This window comes from Lytechinus pictus, chromosome 1, assembly GCF_037042905.1.
Source record: "Lytechinus pictus isolate F3 Inbred chromosome 1, Lp3.0, whole genome shotgun sequence".
NCBI lineage: Eukaryota > Metazoa > Echinodermata > Echinoidea > Temnopleuroida > Toxopneustidae > Lytechinus > Lytechinus pictus.
Window position 1 is genome coordinate 8,182,707 of NC_087245.1, and position 24,841 is coordinate 8,207,547.

Below are 24,841 nucleotides of genomic sequence, written 5' to 3' on the forward strand. Positions count from 1 at the left end.
CCACCTACATTATAGGATATGTGGTGGGGGAGTGTTATTTCAGAGGGGAAAAGAGGTAGCAGCATACATACAAATACACACATGCAGAGAGAGGGGGGAAGGGCCATATAAATGGATAGAGAGCAGAGAGAAGTTTGTGAGATTGAGAGGAGAAAGCAGTGACGAAAGTGAGATGAAAAGTGTGGTTTGATAGGGGAAAAATATTAATTTTTGAATAGTCTTTGTATACATCAACCTTTGATAAGTAGACAAAAACAAGCTTTTTCATCATCAGCTCTCCATAACATCTTGTAATAAGGAAGCTTGTATGGAAAAGAAAAAATAACTGAATGTTTGAGATTAATTAGGCAAGTAGTCATGAACACATGAATATTGAAATCACCTATGATTTGGAGACACCCTCCCCCTTCCCCCTATTGGCAAGCAACCAAGAATTGTGATGTCACAGAAGCCTATTTGTACAGTGAAATATACACCAAGGCATCTGTTTCTGTTCATTCTAATGATACAACAAACTTTTGGTTGTATGTTATATGAAAATTCCATAACATCTTTTCATGGAAAAAGAAGAAGTCATGTTCTATGGATAGTCTTTTTAAGAATTAGAATTTAGAAAATGTGAGTAGAAAAGAAATTGGGAGTGACAAGTAGATAATGTACATGTTGGTCGAAATGTAAATGGGAGGATGTCCACATAAGTTATCTCAATATTCAAGTGCCTATAACTTTCATCGTATTTGTTTAATTTTGTTTAAAGGGCAAGTCCACCCCAACAAAAACTTGATTTGAATAAAAAGAAAAATTCAACAAGCATAACACTGAAAAATTCATCAAAATCGGATGTAAAATAAGACAGTTGTGACATTTAAACTTTCACTTCATTTCACAAAACAGTTATATGCACATCTCGGGTCAGTATGCAAATGAGGGAACTGATGACATCACTCACTCACTATTTTGTATTTTATTACATGAAATATGAAATATTTTGATTTTCTCGTCATTGTCATGTGAAATGAAGTTTCATTCCTCCCTGAACACGTGTAATTCCATATTTTAACATTTTGTGGTTTAATTCAAAAATTTAAATATTGTATAATTCAAACAATAAAAAACAAAAGAAATGGTGAGTGAGTGACATCGTCGACTCTCATTTGGATGTAACTGGCTTGTTCATATAACTATTTTGATAAAAATAAGCGAAACTTTGAAATGTCATAACTTTCTTATTTTACATCCTATCTTTAATTGATTTGCTTCTTTTTTTGTGTGTTTTTAAAGATTCCATTCTCCTTAATGTCAAATTTGAAATTTTAGTCCAAAGTTGGGATTTGACTTTGGCAGATTCGCTTGTACTCCTTTCTCTCATGTTCTTACATGTATCACTCTTATTCCATACCATCAATTCTCCTTTCATGTCCATCCCTCATTGTGCTACCCTTTTCTACACTTTCCTCCCAGCCCCCCCCCCCTAGTCTTTACTTCACATCCATCCCTCATTGTTCTTCCCCTTTCCACACTCTTTCATACATCTTTCCTCCCCCTCTCTTTACTTCATATTCATCCCTCATTGTTCTAGCCCTTTCTACACTCTGTAATATCTCTTTCCTCCCCCTCTCTTTACTTCTGTCTCCCTCCAGCTACATGTATCTCATTAATGTTCATCTCCTACTCCCTCTCATTCGTAAAAGATATCCACGACATAGGATAAGGGAAAAGAGAACATGGAATGAGGTATATAAAGGCAAGGCAGTCAATTTGTGCTCAGTAGACTCTCATTCCATAATCTTCATGTCTATATCATTAACACTACATACATGTATAGTTTGTATACATGACACTTCACACCATTGATATCATGTTTGGATTGAGAATCAGATTTAATATTCACTATTTTCTTATAACTGAAAACCAATACAATACATGTAGGTACATGTACAAGTGAAATCATATAAAATGAGATATAAGAATTTCTCATCAGGGAGCTACATGTAATATACAGTAATCATCAATTGCAGTTATTTAAGATAGGACCAGACATGAGAATTGTGCAATAAAAAAATAAAAAAATCAGAATCAGGAAAATTTCTGTGACTCAATCTTTACTGCAAAACCCATGATTAAACTAAAGAAACAAACCAAAATGAAAATACAGCAACTGTAAATTAAATATAACAGTGGTTATTTAAATGTACACCTCAAGCTTGAGAAAGTCCAGCATTATCAAAGGAAAAATGCCTTGTTGGTACTGTTTAGAAAAGTTGCCTCATAGTTTCACTTTTTACAAATAATTTCATACCTTAAAATGTAAAGCCATACTTAATATATCATACTTTTTTTAAAGCATGTTGTTCTTTGAATCTAATAAATTAACCGATTGACAGATAAGTGAAGGATGAACAGTGTTATTACTTCTGTACAAGTCTCATAGATAGATTTATCTCCACACTCGTATTATCTTCAACACTAATTCATGAGTCTGTTCATGTATAAGATCATTTATTTTCCAATTAAAATCACTAATGTTTATATTTCATTACAATCACAGGTATGATTTGAAACTTGAAAGTACGCTTCTATATATAAAAAAAAAATCTCTTCACGGGTTATACATGTAAGCAATCTTCTGTAATCTGAAAAACAGACAGGCAACATGTGAATGCGACATACATAAATCATAAAATAACATTACTTCAAAGTTCAATGTCGATGCTTATACATGTACTTAGTAAATATTAACAGTGTAAACAAATTACAGACACATGTGATGGAACCCAGTGTCTCATTTTGTTCTACAAAATTTGTACCACGTAGTAGCAGATAGCATTCTTTCAAGTAAAAAGTGAAACAAAACACTAGAAAGTAATAAATATCTACAAATATCCATATTGAAAGAAAGTGCATGTTTGAACACAGACAGAAATTCTTCACATAAAATATCATTTCTAATGCATTGTATACATGCAGGTACCACCTGAGAAGGGGTGTTTCACAAAAATGTAAGTCTCAACTTAGGGTTGTACCAAAGTGCACAGTCGCATGTGTAAATAAAGAAATCATTGCATCGATAAAGGAAAAAAAAAATCATGCTACGGTAAGAGAATATCATGCTACTGTACGTATACGAGTCCATCCACTTTTTCAAATCAGAAATTCTTCAGGGACAGGAATATCATCTCCATCATCTCCCTCCTTGAATCCGATGTAATTTCCATCTGGTTCAGGGAAAGCCTCGCGGATCCGTGTGACAGCACAGGCAGGAATCACCCGACGGACGCCCTTTCCCAGGTAGCCATGGACCCAGTAGGTAAATAGCCTGTAGGCTGCGTATCTGTAGGAACTGGAAAAAAGGGGAAGAAAATCATTACTGACATTGATAATGAATTTTAACATCACATAACGCAAATGTTAGAAAACACGGTATTGACTTTGCAGTTGTGGGTAGATTACCGTAATCCTCCTAATTATTACATGCATCAATAGCAAGGTAGTATTAATTTCTGATGACATATTACATGTACATGTCCCCGGGGGGGGGGGGGGGGTAGGGCCACTTCCATTGACGAGTGGATACCATGCGGGGCCTTGGGTATTTCCATTAAAATGTCTGAAAATGCACCCCTTGCACCTGTTGGAAACAAAACGATACTCTTTCCAGTCTTGGCAAGTTCCCTGAATTGACCCCCTTAACAAGTACAGCAATATTTCTATTGTTATTTCACGGCTGTCGGCCTTCGGTTTTACCTTCTCCAACATCATTGGGCTTAATACAGCCCCAACTCTCACATCTCGCTCAAATCGTATTCTAAACACATACTGTAGTGTTGACTCTCGGTGCAAAAGTACATGATTACATCCTTACATTATTTTTACTAAAAAACTAAGTCTTAAGTTTTTACACCCTTCCAAATTTGACCCTAACACGAAGCTTTTATAGCAAAAAATAGATACCCTTTTTATAATTTTATGTTTTCGACACCCTTACCAAGCTACGTACATAACGTGCCCTATCTTGAAAAAGACTTCCTTTTCACATATTTTTGGGGTCGTATCTACTAATCAATGTAGGCCTACATGTAACAAGTGCCCCCCCCCCCCCCTCGGGTTACATGTATAAAAAATTTTTTTTTTAATGGGTGGGTTCACGTCTGAATGTGTCCCACGTCTTGGCTAGTAGAACATGTATTTTATTGGAAAGTGGCAAGGTCGCAAAGTCAAAGATATTGTCATTTCATTTCACTTACATGTTATCAAGCACTTCAGGCAAGTTCCTTCGATGCCCTCTTGAATCAAGTCTGGCGACAAGGGCTGTCCGCAAAACCACCCTCTCCATGCATACTTTCTGAAAGTCCTCGTGTCTCACAATGCAAGTTATCCTTGCATCTAGAAACCGATCACAGTTGTCCACTTCATGGCAACAGCGACACTGAATCACTGACGGCATGGGCACACAGCTCCCACACTCACACCAGTCGTTGTTGCCCATTCTATTCGGAGCTGGTACGGGGTCAGGTCCGGGTGGCGGCTGCACCGGTGGAGCAGCTGCTGCGGCGGCCGCTCGGGCTCGTCGACGAACCATCAGTTCTTCCTCGGTGTACTTTGGCTGGAAATCGTAGCCACGAGGCCCTTCCATGAGCTTCAATTTCAAGATCACGAAATTAAAACAAGAGTCGAAAACCCGCGATGACGAAAGATTTACTCGTAAATGATCAAATAAGTAAATATTTTTTAAAAAAATGAAAGTTCCGAGTGCAATCGAGTACGGTATAGCGTTGAAGACTACGAGCGACAAAGTGATAAAGCCGTTTCGCGTTTTTCTGAGTGGCCAATCTGAGAATAATCATTCTTATTTTTTTGTTTTTTCATTTTTCTCTTTGATATTGTATTAAAAAAAATTTAAAAAATATTAAATGTGTTTAATAAATATTTAAATGCACCTGGCAATTTTTTTTTTTTTTTTGGACAAAAAATACATGTATCAATCATCATGATGGTGTTCATTTATTGTCCAATGAGAAGACGTCTTTACGTAGTCCGGGCCATACGTCACGAATATCGCTGAGAAGTCAAACAATGGCGGCTTCCATGGGTGAGAAAAATTGATTCAATTAAATGCAATTTTCTCTGCAATTTGGAATCGGGGAGACATGAACGACATGTCATTAGAAAGGTCAAAGATAGGCCTTTCTTATGACGTCGTTTTTTCCCTGCCCTGGATTCCCCTTTAAGTAATTGCATACCTTGGGCCGGAGTTATTGAAAAAAATCCTCTGGATGATTGAGAAATCTGTCATCTAAGACATTTTCACCTGACCTGACGGTTTTTCTTGCAAGTTGCCATCTTGAATGACGTCATTATCGTTATTAACTTAATGTCTCGAATCGATATATCGCGATTATAACTAGAACTAGTACTAGTATAACTAGTATCGTTTATCTTCGGTTTCGTTCGCATATGGAGCAGATCGTATAATATCGAAAGCAATATCGATATCACATTCGTGATTGTTGACGTTCGTTTGTAAATATTTTATAGTTTGGCTGCCATTTTGACCATTTTTATCGTGTTCAACCCAATTAAACATCGGTAAAGTATATTTTTCATGCCTTTTTCATCTATATCGTTTAAAGTATTTAAACATTAAAATATAAAGTTTTAAAAGTTTGTTGTTTATACATCCTTAGATTGTAAATTCGATGTGTAAAATTACATCAAACTTTGGACTGTGAATTGACAAAAGGGAGGGAATGAGAACACATGCGAGCCCACACGTACACCCTACCGTCGGTAAATGGGGATTACAGTAAAATGTCAGAAATTGTTGAATAAATCCCCAGAAACGACGGTTATTCCTGTCTAGCTAAGTAGGCGTTGTACAATACGGTATGATGCACTCACACGTATGTTGCGAGGTTAGTATAGTGAGTGATTGTATTACCGCACGCATCATATTCATACGCATCAGAAAATAAATTCATACGCTCAAAATTTTGCAACATCCTTCCAAAGAGAACTTGAATAGAAATTGATGAAAAATGGTCAAAAACACAAAATGGCAGGATGGTTGCAGTGAACAAGTGGTTATATCATAACCTTGTTCATTGAATGAGTGACCTCGGCCTGCATGGCCTGGAAAGTGGCTTCGCATGTTTCTTCCACGGAAATAAAAGGAAGGTCGTTGTTGGCACTAATACAGTTCACAACCTTAATTCAGCTTGTCAGTATTTTTTAAATTAGATTCTTGATTCATTGTATGCACAATTCCAATGATTGTTTGATAAAATAGAGACCAAATGCAATAACTTAAAAAAAAAACTTTTTTATTATTTTTGCTGACGATAATACTTTTTGGAAAATATTCAAAGCGATGACAAATTAAACAAAAAATATAGAAAATTCTACGTACCTTGCACGAAGCCCCGCAAGTGCTACCGTTTGTTTGTCAATTAACGTTCCACCAAAGTCTTTACAGTAAAAAGATTGGACACTTTGCCGACTTCGCGTAACGCTTTGCATGGATTTACATGTAAGATAGTTTTTGTGTCTAGTCTTTCCCTTGTAGTGTCTTTGATATGAAGATAAATCGCGCGCCCTCTTTCGCTCATTAGACAAAAAATTTGAGAACTCGCAAGGTTGCGCCGTATTTTGTCAACGAGAAGAAAAATCAATGCTTAAATGACGCTATTTGAGGGATATTCATCATATTAGGAGGAATTGACTTTGCATCGTTTGGTAAGTTTCGTAGGAGGACTTCATTCTGTAAATCCTCTTATTAAATTTGCGGGAAATGTTTAGTATTGTTGAATGCGCCGTGCCTTCAATTTTCCTGTACACGGCGGCAGAGATGCACCCATGGGTGGGTATGATGTAGTCTTGAGGACTCCATCCATGATGATGTCTTTTTTCAAGGTCAAGTCCACCTCAGAAAAAAAGTTGTTTTGAATCAACAGAGAAAAATCAGACAAGCATAATGCTGAAAATTTCATCAAAATCGGATGTAAAATAAGAAAGTTATGACATTTTGAAATTTTGCTTACCATATTTTTCACAAAATAGTTATATGCACAATTTAGTCACATGCATATGAGAGAATCAATGATGTCCCTCACTCACTATTTCTTTTGTTCTTTATTGTTTGAATTATACAATATTTCAATTTTTACAGATTTGACAATAAGGACCAACTTGACTAAACCATATAATGTTAAGCAATGGTAACTCCATGTTTAGTGAGAAATAAAACTTTGTTTCACAGGATAATGAGGAGAAAATTTGAATATTTCATATTTCAAATAATGAAATACAAAAGAAAAAGTGAGTGATATCATCAGTTCCCTCATTTGCATCCCGACCAGGATGTGCATATAACTATTATGTGAAATTAAACGACTCTTTAAAATGTCATAACTTTCTTATTTTACATCCGATTTTGATGAAATTTTCAGTGTTATGTTCGTTGGATTTTTCTCTTTATTCAAATCAACTTTTTGTTGGGGTGGACTTGTCCTTTGAATACTTTGACATATACTTCTTCATCATTGGTAGACAGCTGGCAGCCGTCTGTTTCGAGGACTTTTTAAACTTTTTTTTTTCTTCTAAATTTCTCCTCGTACACAGATGGCTCGCTATCGTGCAGCCACCATTAGGGGATTAACAATGCAAAATCCCCCTGACAGGGCTTATCGATTTTTGTCTTTATTTCATAAAAATATATAAAAAGAACTGTACCAAAAGAAAGATTATTATTCCGTTTTGGCCAGAAATGCACCAAAACGGGGAAAAATAAACTTATAAGGGGGGAAAAATAAACTTAAAAGGGGGGAAAAACAGTGACTTACTTCGGCTGTCGCGCAACTTCACTCCCCTGTTTTATCCCGTTATATTATATAACCTCATTCGTAGGATGAGTGTTTTATCCGAACTTAATACATAAACATATGGCCATTGAGTCCCCTGTACAGATCGCGCTAGAACTTCGGTCTCTGTATTTGGTGAGTGAAGCCAACGGAGTTCAGCGGAACAACCAACATAACAGAGACCAAAGCTTTTGGTCTACATCATTGGAGTCTTGAACTGCCCTTCATATATGTATAAGAGACACATGTATGTAAACAAAGATGGATTTCCCTAGGAAATCCATCTTTTAATATAAAAATCACATAAATTGTAATTTTATTAATCTCTACAGTCTACACCTTCCTACGCCTAATGCGCCGTAAGAAAGTTATAAAAAAAAAGTCAATTAAAATGTTTAAAAATGAAGGTTTCTTACCAGACCGATGTCGTGTAGATCTAACTTATGTAGATCCCTCGATCCAAATGTACACAACGCAAATACAATAGGGTCGACCCTTGAACCGCTTATGTATGACATACATGCGGTTAGCGATGCCGTTTTGAAGAACAATTTATAGATAAAAATTATTATTTCACAAATTCTAAAATTTATTAATTATTATCGTAGGTGGTTTTCTACGCTCGTTATGCAACTCCTGGGGAAAAATGAGATTGATCGGTTGAGTCATGCATGAGTAAATAAAGATTGAATTAAAAATGACAATTTTTGAAAGTCACAAGAGTCGTTATTCAGATTGTGCAAATACAAAGTTGGGCAAAAGTTGTTTTTAGGTGAATTTTATGGTGTTAATGCTGTTTTACTATCCATTATTTAGCCACCCCACACACAATTTTGATATCGTATGTTTATGGTTAAGTGAGCACAATGTATTGCAGGGGCCGCGGAAGCGGGGGGGGGGGTTTACCCCCTCCACTTTTGTTCCAAAAGCATGTACAAAAATGTATAAATGACCATACGATTGTGATTTTTTGCATGGTCAGCCCCCCCCCCCCACTTTGAAAACTGTTCCGCAGCCCCTGTATTGTGACGTATCATCATAGGGGTTTATGGTAGTATCCTCTAAAACTTGTTAGATCATGTAAAAACTTGAAAATGTTGGTGACTCCCCCGATTATAGGCCCCTCCCCCATTTTAAAATTCTGGAACCACCACTGATTTGTCCATAAATTAAACTGATCCTGAGAAATTGTTAGGAAAAGAATACATTTATGTAGTATAAAGAGTTTTCGAATGTGCTCGCTCAACCATGAAAATGTTAAAAGTTCGGAGAGTGTGTGGTGATAGAAATGATGGATGATAAACACAACAGCAATTAAAGTCACATTTGAAACCGAATTTGCCCCCAATACTCACTTTAATACCCTTTAAAATGAGTCTGTGACATTGAAAATACCCCTTTTCCCACTTTGATGCATGCTCACTCATCCATGAATAAACAATTCGATTTCATTTTTGCACAGAATTCTGCCTATAGGTTGATAAACATTACTGCCAAATGACATTGCCAAAGACAGCCTTGAAAAAAGTTCCACCATATTGAATAAGGGGTTACTTATTCTTAAACATATGCACCCATAATGTACACAATGTCTATGAGAGGGGCAAGTCCAAGAATTCGCGCGCGTTACGTATGGGACATTTCAGAGGCTTTAATGACCTGAAAAATAGTGTTAGATGACTCTGATTAGATTGAATACCCTCATGATGGTAGACATCTAGGAGAAGAATAATCATGCAAAAAATTGTGACATATGACCTTGACCTTTTAGAGAGAAAAGATGTGCTGTTACGTATGGGACGCAGAAAAAAGACAACTTTTATAACATTTTTTCGAGTTGAGAATTCTCTGAAAGTATTTCATTTGACAACTTGTAACTTAGTGTGATAGAAGTCATAATACTCTAGTATATCTACGGCAAGTTTCATGTCATAAGCAAAAACCCTCTAATTACAGACTCTAATTAAACAAATTAATGACATGTTACGTATGGGACAGTTACGTATGGGACATTTTGTCCCCATAGAAAACGTACACAATTTTCCCCATAATTCAAAAAATTGAAATGATTTAAAATATGGAAATAACTTAAGAGTTTCTGTCTTTTAAAATGTTCTATTGAGACATATTTGATATGACTGAAAAGGAAATTAGCCATTTCAATTTTTTTTCTTGTTTTTCATGGTTTCATGAATTTCTTATGTATTTCTATTGTTTTTTTTTTTTTTCATATTTTTCCATTTTCACAATTTGTTTGCTTCAATTGTTTTCATTAATCAGTATTCATAACAAATCAGTCTTTAAAAACTAAACAAAAGGTAAATAATCACTTTTTAGAGCACTCTGAAATTTGTTTTCTCCATTCACTTTGTACACAAATCTCCCCATTGACATCGTGTGTAAATGTCCCATACGTAACATGTTGTCCCATACGTAACAATTTTTTAATTAACTTTTAATTAAAAAGTAAACTCTAATTTTTGAAACTTTTTGAGGTATAACATTTTCATACTGTATAAATTAGAACTTCCCAGAGATGCAGCAATACAAGTATTGTATTATGAGAAATAACTTAAAAAAACGTCCTCAAAATGTTACGTATGTGACATTCCATCCTTGGACAAGACCTAATTTGCATAATTAATTAGATGACACCACTTTTTTCCCCCAAAAGTATTAAGATGTTAGGGGGTCCATGTCCCACCTATGACTAAATCTTTGTTTTGTTTTTATTTTCTATGAGTTTTTATAATTGTCCCATACGTAACACCCGTTTTACCAATTATGCAAATTAGCATAAATATGCATACCGTAAGTAACGGTGTATTAACCGCACCCGTGTATTAACCGCACCCCCCATTTTCGGATGAAAAAAAAAAAAAAAATCATCCAAAAAAAAAGTCATCAAACTGACTTTCTATCTCTAATATGCGTATTTAAGAAAGAGTCAAGAACCAAAAATGTAAAAAAAAAAAAAATCAAAGTATTACTGGTAAAAAAAATGATGGGAAATCAGCGCTTCGTCACTTATCTGCAAATTGCCGACATTATTGGCCTACTACACACTCACCTCACACACACATATGGTACCGGTGTTCATTGCAAGTACCGATACCAGCATCAACATGGGGGCTCACCCATTCGAGAAGATCGTTCATACCATATTTCCTGCATCACAGCCCCACTTTTGCTTTCAGAATTCTGTCTAGCATTCAATGTCTTGACATGAATTTCAGACACGGGAATATGGGAAGGTTCAAGATACGAGAAATTTGCGATTTTGTTCAGGTGTTTTTCTTGTCTGCTTTGAACCACTACCGGTAGTTCTCAGTACGTGTGTGGCGGTATCTTACAGACAGCAAATAGGAAAAAAATGCTAGTACCGGTATACCGTATTTTCAATGGGAGCTCTGGGCGGGAATAGTCGGAAGGAATGAAGACGGGGATTGAAGATTGATTTTAAGTTGATGGATGATAGAGCAATGAAGGAAAGGCAAATGAAAGAAACTTTCTTATGTTTACCTCCCTCCTCATGGCACAAAATTGTCAAATAATACCAATAATTTGTCAAACATTATAACAGCCACGGAAAGGTAAAGTGCCAGCTTACGTTGACGTTGCGATAAGCATTACATATATGCGTGTCTTATTTGTCTAGCCGCACCGCGCTGTTGGGTCGATTGTCAATCGGCGTCTGAACTTTGTCGCGTTGACTAATAAATGACAACAAAGACAAAGTCACACCATTCAAAATGTCAGTTTCATGAAGGTAGGTGCGTTTGTTACCGTAATCTAACTTTGAGGGACATTTACGGTAGATACCGGTAGTCATAGTTGCTTTTCTTTTAAACCCGCGGCTCATGCCCCTCTAAACGGCATTGGCCCAAGCGGCTACGCTCGGCCACCCGGCGCAAGTTGTAAACTAGTAGTGGTATCGGGCCGAGATTGGCTTGGCTCAGACCTGTCACCGTGTATAAACCGCACCCCCGACTTTTGATTCTGTCCCGCCGAGAAAAAGGTGCGGTTAATACACCGTTACTTACGGTATTATCAAATTTTCGTTAATGAAATTTTAAAATTCAACATTTGGGCTTTCTTACCCCACCAAAGATAACTTCTTAAATTAAAGATGAACTTTTGCCTTCTAGGGTGACCTTTTCTTGGACTTGCCCAGAGAGGAAGTCAAAATGTGAAATGAGGGTTTGTTTCATGGACGGTTATTGTCTCGCCTGCATAGCAGAGCGAGACTTTAGGCGCCGCTTTGGCGGCGGCGTCAACATCAAATCTTAACCTAAGGTTAAGTTTTTGAAATGACATCATAACTTAGAAAGTATATGGACCTAGTTCATGAAATTTGGACATCGTGCGTATAAAAGTTGTTCGTAACTTTACGAACAGCTTTATGAAACACCCCCCCGGACTAAGATGCTTTACTGACCGAGCCAACTTCACTCAAATTTAACCATAAAAAGAAAAGAAAAGCAAGATAAGAAGTTGTCAAAAACAGCCTGCAATCTGCATCATGGAGAAAAAATCTATTTGAATTATGTTCTATTATCTAAAAATAAGGTTAGCTATGCTAAAAATATAGGGCATGGCTCAGCTCACAGAAAAAGAAGAAACCAGCCCCTCTTTTGTTCTTTCTTTTTTAAAAACAAAATAGAACAATTTCTGCACTCAAATTGATCCATCTCTGATATTGAGGAGTTTGTGTCATACAGCTTTTTCTTTCATATCTTTCAAGCATCAGTTACCGTACATAGAACATGTTGAAAGTTTTAATATTTTCTAATCAGAATCTTTCGGTCATTGCTTTTATCGATTATCCTTCCCCTACTAAACATTGGATAAACAAGTTTCTGATATTTGACATTGAAAGTGAGGTTGACAAAGAATATTACTGTAACTATAAGAGTGTAATAATATTGAAGGCCTTGAATTTCAGTATTTTTATGGCAAAAACTTACCCATAGCCTATGATACATTTCTTTTTTTTTTTCATTACTTGTGAGAACAATTTATTTTAAAAGAAGGTTACTTCGAGTATCCAAGGCCAATGGGAGGGGCATTGAAGCCATTCATTGGGGTGACCAAGGAAATGGCTTTGGATGGCATTGGAATGATTGGATTATTTAAGCCCCGTGATATATGCTGACCAAACGTTTTTTTAATTAACATTTATTGATTATGGTTTATTTGTTTTTAATTTATCTTTTTCTTTATTTATCTGGCCTTCTTGTAGCCATGGCACGTGGACAACAAAAGATTCAATCTCAGCAGAAAAGAGCGAAGGAGATAGAGAAGAAAAAGAAAGCTGCTACTGGAATGACCTCTAAAGCAGCTGGAATGAAGGCCCTCACATTTAAGTGCGCAGTTTGCATGGTTAGTATACAAAGGCACGTTAAACAAATCCATAGAGAGGGAATGGGGTAAGCTTTATGTTGCAAGTCCTCAAGCCACTCCCCACCTTTTTTTTTACCATTTTTGTCTCGCCTGCATAGCAGAGCAAGACTAGTGTATAGGCGCCGCTTTTCCGACGGCGGCAGCGGCGTCAACATTGATATCTTTACCAAATGTTAAAGTTTTTTAAATGACATAACTTAAAAAGTGTATGGACCTAATTCATGAAACCTGGATATAAGGGTAATCAAGTATTACTGAACATCCTGCCTGAGTTTCAGGTCACAGGACCAAGGTCAAAGGTCATTTAGGGTCAATGAACTTAGACCAGGAACATGTTGGAGGAATCAATATGGAAATCTTAACCTAAGGTTAAGTTTTTGAAATGTCGTCATAACTTAGAAAGTATATGGACCTAGCTCATGAAACTTGGACATAAGATTAATTAAGTATCTCTAAACATCCTGCCTGAGTTTCAGGTCACAGGTCAAAGGTCATTTAGGGTCAATGAACTTTATAGACCATGTTGGAGGAATCAATATGGAAATCTTAACCTAAGGTTAAGTTTTTGAAATGTCATCATAACTTAGAAAGTATATGGACCTAGCTCATGAGACTTGGACATAAGATTAATTAAGTATCTCTGAACATCCTGTGCGGGTTTCAGGTCACATACAACAAAGGCCAATGGTCATTTAAGGTCAATGAATTTTGCCGAGTTGGGGGTAATTGTCTAATTGCCATCATTACTTTGAAAGTTTATAGATGTAGTTAATGAAATGTGGACATAGGGTAATCAAGTATCACTGCTCATCTTGCACAAGTCCTAGGTCACTTGATCAAGGTCAAATGTCATTTAGGGTCAATGAACTTAGTATTGTTATGAATGGTGTTTTTTTTTTTTTGAATAATTCTATAGTCATTTTCAAAGTAAGCACTGGTGCTGTATTGAATCGCGTAATGCAGGCAAGACTGCCAGAGGCGATCCACTTGTTTTAATATTGATTTGCCAATGACCAAATCATACACTGACATGGGTAACGGTTCATTCATGTACATACTTATGTGTTCATAAACTACAGAACCTATGCCACCCAGTGTCACCTACAACAGGGCTCTCACTTGTGCAGATTACACCACCGTTATTTATTCTAAAGAAATAGCCAGACTGTTTCTTGGTACCAAATCCAATGTCTAAAATAACATAATCATTCTTTTGTTTTCTGAAAGAAATAAGGAAACCCGACTACAATAAGACAATTGATGCAATGGTTACAAGATTTACTGTGGGCTGATTTATGTTACATTCTAGACAATCTAGAGACCTTATTTTTGCTGTCTTGACTCAAGAAGTCATGATGATCACCAAAATCATTTGCTCAAAAGTTCTTCCACATTGTAAATTTTATGGTGAAAAGACATCCTGCAAGAATTGCTCCAGGCTTCTTTTTTGTCATTTTCATGATTTATTTTTCACTCTACAGTACTGTTATTTGTCAAATTATTCTTTGTTGTAAACCTACATAGTATGGACATAATAGTTGTTGTTGGTGGTTATTTCCATTCATCATTCTTAGTAATGTTATTTTTACTATTGTTTTTTCTGTGTCTCATAATTTGATGTCTTCTACAGACCCAGATGCCTGATCCTAAGACTTACAAACAACATTTTGAGAATAAGCACCCAAAGGCTCCACTTCCAGCTGAACTCAAAGAAGCATAGGAAACCAATCTTTCCTCACCTAAGGTGAGTTTGGTCATTATAAATATAATATATTTCCTGAGAGCCAATTTATATACTTTTTCAGAATTACTTAACATTGATGCAAACATTTAACTTGTAAGAGTACCCAAAGTTCCATTTGCAGCAGATAGGGGATCAGTTAAATAGTTCACATACATGTAAACATAATTATGATGGCAGGATAGTTCATCTGGATTTCTATGTTTGAAATACTTATAGCAGATTATTTTTAAAAAATTGTGAGGTTATGCTCTTGATTTGTAGCATTTCAGCTCTGGAACCAGAATTTCTTTGTATTAAGCATTAGGTGTATAAAGTGACATCTAAGTTGTGGAAAAAAATATCATTGAGTTTTCAAATTCCTTCTTGATATTCAGAATACATTGAAAAACTCACCACAAAGACTGATCTTCATGTTTCCTCATATTTTTTTTTTTTTGTGAAACTGCATGATGATATAGCCAAGTTATTATCATTTTGGCCATTTCATTAAGTCACAGCAAACACCACAATTGCGAAAGTCCGTATTTAGCTTTGGTAATTCCCCCAATGCATCTATCACTATTCCAAATCATTACTAGATCATAATTATGAACGCGCTTATGATGTGAAGGATACATGTAAAATGAAAGTTTTACAGGATAAATTTTGGAAGTCGTACATGAAAATTTATTTTGATTGAATGCCCTGTTCAAAAGAAAATACGTACAATATACCTACCTGATTTTTTTTTCTTGTTTCTTTTCAACCCCATTTCAAAGATAACAATCTCGACTTTAAAAAACATGTTGACAGCATATCTTTAATTGTAAAACAAAAACTAGGAACTATTCGCCACTGTAAACAGTATTTTGATAAAGCACAATTGAATAAGCTGTATTGGGCTTTTGTAATGCCCCATACAGGGTTGGCGCGTTTTAAACGGTGTGTTTTAAAACATGTTTTAAAACGCGTTTTAAAACACCCGTTTTTTTTACAAAAAAAACGTGTTTTAAAACACCTCATAGACTCGTGTGTTATAAATATGCAGGGATGTGATTTTACATGAATTTATTTTTTATACTTTTATTTCTTAATTAGTTTATTATTTTCTTCTAACTAAATCTCTTTCTCAACACCACTCTTTTTCTCCTCTCTCTTTCCCCCCTTATTCTCCCTTTCTCCATTGCTTTGTCATGTTCCTTTCCTCCTGTTCAATTGTGCACATCAATCCATATTTAAGAATATTCTCATTTTAACAAACATCTGAGTGTTGTGCTCACTTTTAGACAGGGAAAGAAACACTATTTAAAATGAGCTCAAATATGTAATAGTAGTACTTGAATGAAATGGAAGTGTTGCACAAACATAATAATATTTTGCAAATAGACTGTACATGTATATCTGACATTGTAACCTTGAGGTACACACGAAATTAGGTGAAACTTTGCGCTTCGTAAAGATGAAGAAAAGTAATTTAATTCAGTATAAGATAATCAGCTAGCAAACCTTTTTTTCCTCCCTGAACATGTGTGGAACTACCATTGTTTTAACATTTTTTGGTTCAGTCAAGTTGGTCATTATTATCAAATCTGTAAAAATTGAAATATTGTATTGTTCAAACAATTAAAAAAAAATAGTGAGGGGCATTATCAACTCTCTCATTTGCACATCACTGAGTTGTAATAAATGTTTTGTGAAAAATAAGCGAAATTTTAAAATGTTATAACTTTCTTATTTTACATCCGATTTTGATGTAATTTTCAGCATTATGCTTGTTTGAATTTTTTCTACTGATTCAAATCAAACATTTTTCTGGGGTGGACTTGACCTTTAACCCTCCTAACACTCCCAGGGGACCGTAATGGCCCCCTTAAAAATTTCTATGATAAATCCATAAGCACAACAGGGCCACGCCATATTGTTCAAGACTATTTTTTGGATACATGCATGGATATGTGGTTATGATATTACCATGGAGCTATCAACACATTAATAGCTCAATGATATTACAAGTGCATGACAGACCAGAATTGCTCAATATCGTGATTTCATGTATAAAGCCAATGCTAATTTTTCGCCAACATTTTTATCTGTATCAATATTTGTACTTTTTGTTAATGATTGGAAAATTATTGCCAATAATTTCCATTAAAAAACTGATAAAAAAAACACAAAAGTAACCACAAAACTGTAGATAAGAAATATGTAAAAAAAAACAGTTAAAACAAACATTAAAAAAACAATTTGATCAGAATTCCTCAATTAAAGAAATAAGCAGTTCAAGGGCCTAATATTTATAGATTTAAACCCAATTTTGTATTTCATGCACTTATGGGTACCCGGTAGAATGTAAAAGTCATTGTAGCTTGTCCAGTACTGTGTGCGCCTCACTGGCGACTGACTTGAATACTACCCAGGGAGTGGAGGATGTGCATACATTGTGTGCGGGAATGACTGATTGAATCCGATGATTGTGGTAATAATAAATCTTTAAAGCGCTTAGACATGTTGTTCCAATGTATTAAGCGCGATATAAAAGCGGACTTTTATCATTATTATTACTTAAAATTTGTATAATTGATTCAAATGAAATAAAGCATATTGAGTAAATGAAATTAAGCATTGAAAGCCTATAGTCTATAGATTATGTCATTTTCTTACATTGTGCAAATTCTTCTCACCCCCTAGATTGACAAGACTAAAAAAACCCTGAGACTTCATCATATGTATGAGGAATAAACTTATGAAATGTCAACTTACTTTTTCGGCATTCAATTTCCTTGATTTTGTTATTTGGGGGAAAATATGAACTTTTCTGTTGGAAATTCAGTAAAAAAAATTGTAGTCATCTCTTACTAATACTTTAAAAATGTATTTAAAACATCAAGAACTTAAATCATACTGTATTAAATGTACAATTTAATTGATTTACAGAAAATTACATCGTTCGTTGGGAAAAAAACGTTTTAAAACGATTTAAAACGTTTTAAAACAATAAAAAGCGTTTTATTTGTTTTTTTTAATAAAAAACGTTTTTTATTACAACCCTGCCCCCATATAATGTATTGCTGTACCGTCTGGACGGAAAGATCTGAAATTAATCACAGTAAGTTAGAGAGATTACATAAGAGGGCAGCATACATGGTATCTAACTTCTCTTGGGAAACTCCATCTGAACAAATTTTCAAAATATTATCCTGGCCCAAAATACCCAATGTCTTTTTTAGAGCATCTCGCTTAATGGTTCATAAATGTTTACACGAAGCTGCTCCCCAGGTGCTTTGTGATAAGTTTATTTATATAGAGAAAATATCCTCGCGAACAACTAGAAGCACAAATAAGATGATAATCAGGGTGCCATATGCTCGTACAACCTTTTATCAGAAATCATTTTTTGTCACAGGCCCATTACATTGGAAGAAACTACCCGAACACCTCCGATTCATAGAAAACATTAAACAGTTCAAACGGGAAATGGCTAAATGTGAAAAAACCTTTAATATGTAATAGGGACTAATGGTGGAATCTATTTTATTCTTTCTCCTCATTTTGTACATATTTTATCTCTTTTCATGTGTATATAATGTTTTCGTTTAGTTTTAGGTAACATCTGTACAGTATCATATTTTATTTGTTCTGTTATTTTCCATAGTTAATTATGCTTATTTCATTTCATTTTTTTTTTCAATATTAGTATTTATGCTCTATTCTTTGTTTATATTTGAATACGTTACCATGTTTTATATTTGTGTTTGTTCACGAAGGGCCTCAACGAAAACCAGCTTGTTGCTGATTGAGCTACCCTTCTTTTAAACATTTGAAATAAATAAATAAATAAATAAATAAAAAAGCATGGAATGGGCTGAAAATTCATTATCTTTGTCTGTACCTTTATAGGCCTATCTTAACTTCTTTTCCAGATCCCTGTCAGACAGTATCTTTCACAATTGACATAAGTGATGACTAGAGCTAAATTTCAACTTTAAGTAGTTAATAATTTCATAGTACAAAATTTAGTACAAAACGCTAACGGGAGGCTTAGAACCATACATATAGAACTCAATCAATTTGCTGTACGATACTTAATTTCCTTAGCAGCTTTAGCAATTTCAATCTCCTTTTGTTTGACAGGAAGTTACTAATTTGTGTACTGGGTATAGATAAAGATCACTTCCTGTTTATTGATTCATATTCTTATTTCTATTTACAATTTCATTTGATCATTCACCCACAAAAAACAATTGTGCATTACATGATCACAGGAAAAATATATTATTAGCAGGTTTATTTCATTTGATATGATTGGCAATTTGTGAAGTCCAGTGAATGGAATGGTTTAAAGATGGAATTTCATTCCACTTTAATCATAGGACTATGGAAATTGAAATACATGTATATACATGTATGTGCATTGTCCATCTTTTTAATCAACATTTGTGTGCATGTATACATGTGATATAATTCATGTTTCTTTAAAAAATAGTTCTAGATCAATTTAATTTTCTGCTCACTTATCATAAATTGTAATATCAGAAAGATTTGTCTTTGTGAAACACATTTAAGTGTAATATATAAATAAATATAAATTTATTTAATCAATGGATCTCTTCAACACTTTGCAGTAATTTTGTATGTAGTGCCTAATGTTCAATCATAGAATTTTGTTTGAAATTGTGATAAAATTCTTTCCAAAAATTTCACCCCCCCCCCTCCTTTCCAGGAAATGAACTGATCTACACAGCAGATGGAATCTCGGATTCTGTGATTATTTGATGCATGCTAACATTGTAGAAGAAAAAGAAGATGTGCTCTTCTGTGACACTAGAAAGTGACAAATACAGAGGAGTGAGAGGGAGAGAGAATTGGAGAGAGGGTACCAGAATTATGCCTGATTGAAAAGGAGCCTTTTATTCTTCAAGCCATGTTCGCTTACAGGAAGATTAGGGGAAAACAGAGGAGAGAGAGGTTATGAGACAATGCGCTTCCAGGTTTATAACCCCACATGGAGATAAATACATGGGACCAACCTTTGTACATAGACCAGGAATTGGACTTCAATGTCAAGACTGCAAGAGTGCTTTGCCGATATACAACCAGGGCAGAAATTAATGAAATTGGTAATTTACGCAATTATACTACAAAATTCCTTTTGTCGAAGTATTACAGCAGTAATCTCAGGAAATTTTTATCTTAGAGCATTTCATATTGCAAAAGTTATACATGGGACTCCTTGTTTCATGTGGATCCAGAATCATTCAGCACTTATCACAGATGGACTTTTTCAAATACCGAGGCTAAACCATACTTTTGTAACACAAATCATTTGTAAAAAAATTGAAGCACTTAAAATCACAAAGGAGTTTCTATTGACTATTTCACAAATCCATGTATGTGCACACATACAAGACTAAATCAGGTCCCTTTAATTCTGTCTGTAAACATTTAAACTGGTACATAGAAAAATCTTACCATGTTGTATATGTTTTAATGTCTGTTTTTACATAATTTCAGCTAGTAATACCCCTTTCCCATCAAGATCAAGAGTTTGGCCAGTCAAAACATCAGTTTGGCCTGCAAAAATCTTTGCTAAAATATTCATGATGCTTGTAAGTCTTTCACACTACAAAGGTTTGGGTCAGCCAAAAGCATCTAATCAAAAGCATCTAGTCAGGTTAAAAGACCTTTTGCATCCATGCATACAAAAATGCACATGTGATTTTACATTGCTCTGGCCAAAACCATCTGTACCCTATAATTGGACTGGCCATGGCCAATACTGACACATTGCTTAAGCGTCAAAATGTGTTCACAATGAGGTTTTGCCAGCCAAAAGGATCTTGATGAGGAATAGGTTATTAGAGGTGGTAAGGACCCAGGCATTATCCACATTATTATTCCAACTCACTTGGGATTAAAAAAACAAATGGTAATATACATTATATTTTAGTTAACCCTAACCACCCTTTTTGCTGTTCATTGTATCCATAGGCGGATCCAGAAAGGGGTCCAAAGCAGTTGCGACCCTGCGTATTGGCGGCGCAAAAAAAAGAGGGAAAGCGAAAAAAAGAATTGAGAAGGAAGGAGGAGAAGAAGAAATGGAGGACATGAGAAAGAAAAAAAAAAGAAGACAAAAGGAGAAAGTAAAGTAAGGAAAAGCAGAGGGAAAACTTCTAAAAGAAAAATAATTTTGAGAAATTCAGCTCGCGCTTCATAATCATATTGCCTGTTTAAAGAGATGAGGATAAAATTATGCTTGAAATTTCCCGTTTTCAACTCAATGTACAAAACATATTTCAGGTAGTGTTTCATGCTTAATTTATTTTGTGGAGTGAGATATGCATTGTGTCATGACAAAAGTTAAAATATCAGGACAGCTAATTAAAAATTTCAGATCGTGCTTGATGCTTGCATTATTTATTCTGGCGTAATGTGAATTTCTGACTACCCCCCTCCCCCTGGGAAAAATTGCCTTCACCTCTATGAGCAGCCGATCAGGGGAGAAGTGTAGATGAACACCCCCCCCCCCCCCAACAATGAACAATGCTGGAAGACCTGAATCCTTCCTTGGTATCTGAGTTAGGTATTAACCTTATAAGGTAGCTGAAGAATAGATCAGAAAATCATATGACAATCATTGCCTAATGGTGATTATGATATAATTCTGTGCAGCCCTATACCCAAGTGCCAAGTAGTTTAAGAATTGCTATGAGGTTATGTTTTTCTCTTCGTATGTAAATGTAAATTGAGAGACTACAATGTGTTCAAAGTAAAGCTGGATATATATGCATTTTGCTGTATCATTGAAATCAAGCCAAAGGGGCAAATATTTCTGGAAGTCTTGTTAACTGAAATTTGAATTATTTTGTTGCTTTGTTAGGGTGATGAGCAATTTTTTTCTTTTCCAACTACCTGTACTAACAGATTCATGTATTTTCACATTTGAATTTTCATGTTCCTGACTAAATTGCAAGAATTTGTGCTTTAATCTCTTCTGTGGTTGGTTTGTAATATGTACCAGCTATTGTGTTTCAATTTCCACAAAACGGTTTCTACCGTTTCTCAATGTTAACTGTATACATTGTAAACTGTAGGTTACTGTATTTCCATTTCTCATGAAGTAATGAGTACTTTTAGAATGTAGTTATTATATTATATTGGATGGCTCAGAATGGAATACCAGAAATATTCCAAGAGTTCGGGAAAATATTCCACGAATTGCAGATGAGTGGGATATTGGCCCTAACGAGTGGAATATGTCTGGTATTTCATGAAATAAAGCCATCCAATATAATTATTATCATCTATCCCACCCCCCCCCCAAAAAAAAGAGGGAGCACGCATGTTGAATATGCTCTCATATATCAATAGCAAATTTTGTACAGGAGCCTATGGGATATTCATCGGATTTCGGTCCTTTTTAGGGATACGCTCTGATACTGCACGGGCAATTGATTCAGACCAAAATACGTGTTTTTAATGCATGGTTAGAACACTCTATAAAGATAATAATTTCTAACCTTCTGTTCATATTGTACAATAAAAAAAAAAAAAATACATACTTATATTCTATCCATGCTTTCAGGTTTATGCAATCATACTGCACCTGGTAAGTGACAAGAAGTCAATGAATATGGCATTTCTTTTGTTTTTCTCTAGCTTTTTAATCTTTTGCTTAACATTTCCTTATACAGATCATATACATTGTATTCCTAATGTAGTTTACAAAATTTTATCTTATTTCATCTTGTGCAATTTGAATCAATTATACTTGCATTTACGTGAATGACATGTATGTAATTTCAACAAATTACATTTTGTGAGTTTGAGGGACGTAGTCAACCCATTTGCTCAAAATATTTATTTTGGCAAATCACATGTAATTCAATTGTATTTTCTATTCACAAGATCATGAAAGAATTTCATTTTATTTTTCATTTCAATGATTGATCAAATGGATTTGATGAGTATGATTTAAATCATATTCAATCATTACTTGGTTGACATTACCTTTCATCAGCTGTTCCCTGTTTCAAGTACATCATCACAGATTTAAACATGGCAAATGTATATATTGGACTAAGGAAAAATTGAACAGCAGTTAAACCTCAAAATGTTCATTCTAGCCCTTAATTGTAAGTTGAAAAAGAACGATAATGGATTTTCAGTACAAAGTGTTGTATAGATGAACAGAAATATGTGAACTGACTCCCATTCAGAGCTGCGTCTTTTCCCACAGGAATTCCACAAGTGTCTTCTCCTAAAGTTACCTTATAACACTGTCGTAAATTTATTTACCGGTACTGTTTTTGTTGTATAATTCAAAACCTTTCAAACTTTTTGCAAGAAAAATAGAGAAATTTGGGATACTTTCTCATTTCAATTCTGAAGTAGTTCCAATAGATTCTGATAGAACTGTATGTAAACATAGCTTTGCTCCTCACCATGGTGTAAACCAGTTCAGTTCCACATTTTACTCTTATTCATTTGTTTGTCACTTTATATGGTCCAAATTACAATCGTCATTTCTTGTAATTCATGTTTTTAAAAATTGAAATGTAAGTAGCCTTATTTATACAACTTCTTACCCTGCTTTGATGGAAAAAAAACAAGTGACAATGTGATATTTTTTTTCAATCACAAGTGAAAGTGCCCTCACTTCCGCAAAGATCAGTGGATCAGTATTACAATACATCCTTATTCCTAGCATGAATGTTTTGCATACTGTATATATCAAGGAAGAGAGCAACAAATTCACATGTTAAAACATATTTCAATGATATCATATGTCACTGTCACTTGAATCCTTATGTCAAAGTAAGGTAGTAAAAGTTGTAAAAAAAGGGGGGGGGGTATCCGGCAAAATGTATTTGTCACTGGCGTAAATCCTTGCGTCACACCTGTTGTTCAGGGGGGATGATCTATTGTTCCATCCCCCCCCCCCCCCGAAGAATAGGTGTGACTCACGGATTTACGCCAGTGGTATTTGTAATCATTCATGCATTTTGTTTTTATTGTTTTCAAAATTGTGAATGGCTTTCCATGAAAGACTTGTTGTTCAGAAAGTTTTGAGTTTATTGTTCATGTGGAATAAAGGATGTACATTTTGACTTATGAAAAATACACATTGTATGACAACTGACAAGAATTACAAGCAACTTTGGCCTGCCATCTTTTTGTTGTTGATGTATGACTCTGGATAGTAGGATGAGCTATGCTATCTATCTGACTTATTCATTCATTTTTTATATTTAGCCTTCATTCAGATCCAATTCTACCCATGCTCTCCTTTTCTTTCTCTCTCTTTCTCCAATTGCCCCCCTCTAACCCTCCATCTGCCCCCCTCCCTCTCACCCCCCTTCTTCTCCCCCCCCCCCCTTCTTCTCCCCCTTTCTTTCCTGCAGTTGGATGTTATTTGGTCACTCACCAAATATTGTTTGCGACCAATGGGCACCAACACAAAAAGGGCCCTTAATGGCATATGACACAAACTAAAATTGGTACCTTATATTTATCATAAACATACCCAAAATGGTGTTAATGCAGTAATCACACAGGTCAAGAATATTTAGTGGCATAAAAACCCTAGTTAATGAAGACAGAATTTGTAAGTTAGACCCTGGATGTCATAAATGGCACTTAATTGAAGCATCCCCATTTTAAAAGAGGAAATTTGACCCTGTTTATGTGTTTCTTTCTTCTCTTTTTTTTTGTTTGGGGGTGTTTGGAAATGCATTCGTAGCACAATGTGTAGTAGTATGTGCCCTTCTGATTTTGTGTGTTCTGTTGATTTGATTGATAAAGAAATTGATTGTGGAGTTATTGTCTGATTGGAATGGTCTGATTTGTTATTAAAAAAAAT

At 35.1% G+C, this 24,841-nt stretch overlaps 2 protein-coding genes across 2 annotated transcripts; one reads left to right on the top strand and one right to left on the bottom strand.

Annotated features, from left to right (window-relative positions):
* Positions 1 to 3,056: 3,056 nt before the first annotated feature.
* Positions 3,057 to 4,708, bottom strand: LOC135153139 (P2X purinoceptor 7-like). The gene is made up of 2 exons (XM_064095088.1): positions 4,245 to 4,708; positions 3,057 to 3,340 (listed from the first exon to the last, which is right to left on the bottom strand). The coding sequence occupies exons 1-2, from the start codon at positions 4,631 to 4,633 to the stop codon at positions 3,142 to 3,144; spliced, it is 588 nt and encodes a 195-aa protein (XP_063951158.1). The 5' UTR covers positions 4,634 to 4,708; the 3' UTR covers positions 3,057 to 3,141.
* Positions 4,709 to 13,100: 8,392 nt separating this feature from the next.
* LOC129256853 (zinc finger protein 706-like) lies at positions 13,101 to 24,133 on the top strand. The gene is made up of 3 exons (XM_064095096.1): positions 13,101 to 13,238; positions 14,890 to 15,003; positions 19,703 to 24,133. The coding sequence occupies exons 1-2, from the start codon at positions 13,101 to 13,103 to the stop codon at positions 14,977 to 14,979; spliced, it is 228 nt and encodes a 75-aa protein (XP_063951166.1). The 3' UTR covers positions 14,980 to 15,003; positions 19,703 to 24,133.
* Positions 24,134 to 24,841: the final 708 nt, after the last annotated feature.

Coding starts and splice junctions, on each gene's coding strand:
- LOC129256853 (XM_064095096.1), top strand. CDS start 13,101: ATGGCACGTGGACAACAAAAGATTCAATCTCAGCAGAAAAGAGCGAAG. Junction 13,239..14,889: donor TTAAGTGCGCAGTTTGCATG/GTTAGTATACAA, acceptor TGTCTTCTACAG/ACCCAGATGCCTGATCCTAA.
- LOC135153139 (XM_064095088.1), bottom strand. CDS start 4,633: ATGGAAGGGCCTCGTGGCTACGATTTCCAGCCAAAGTACACCGAGGAA. Junction 3,341..4,244: donor CCTGAAGTGCTTGATAACAT/GTAAGTGAAATG, acceptor CCTTTTTTCCAG/TTCCTACAGATACGCAGCCT.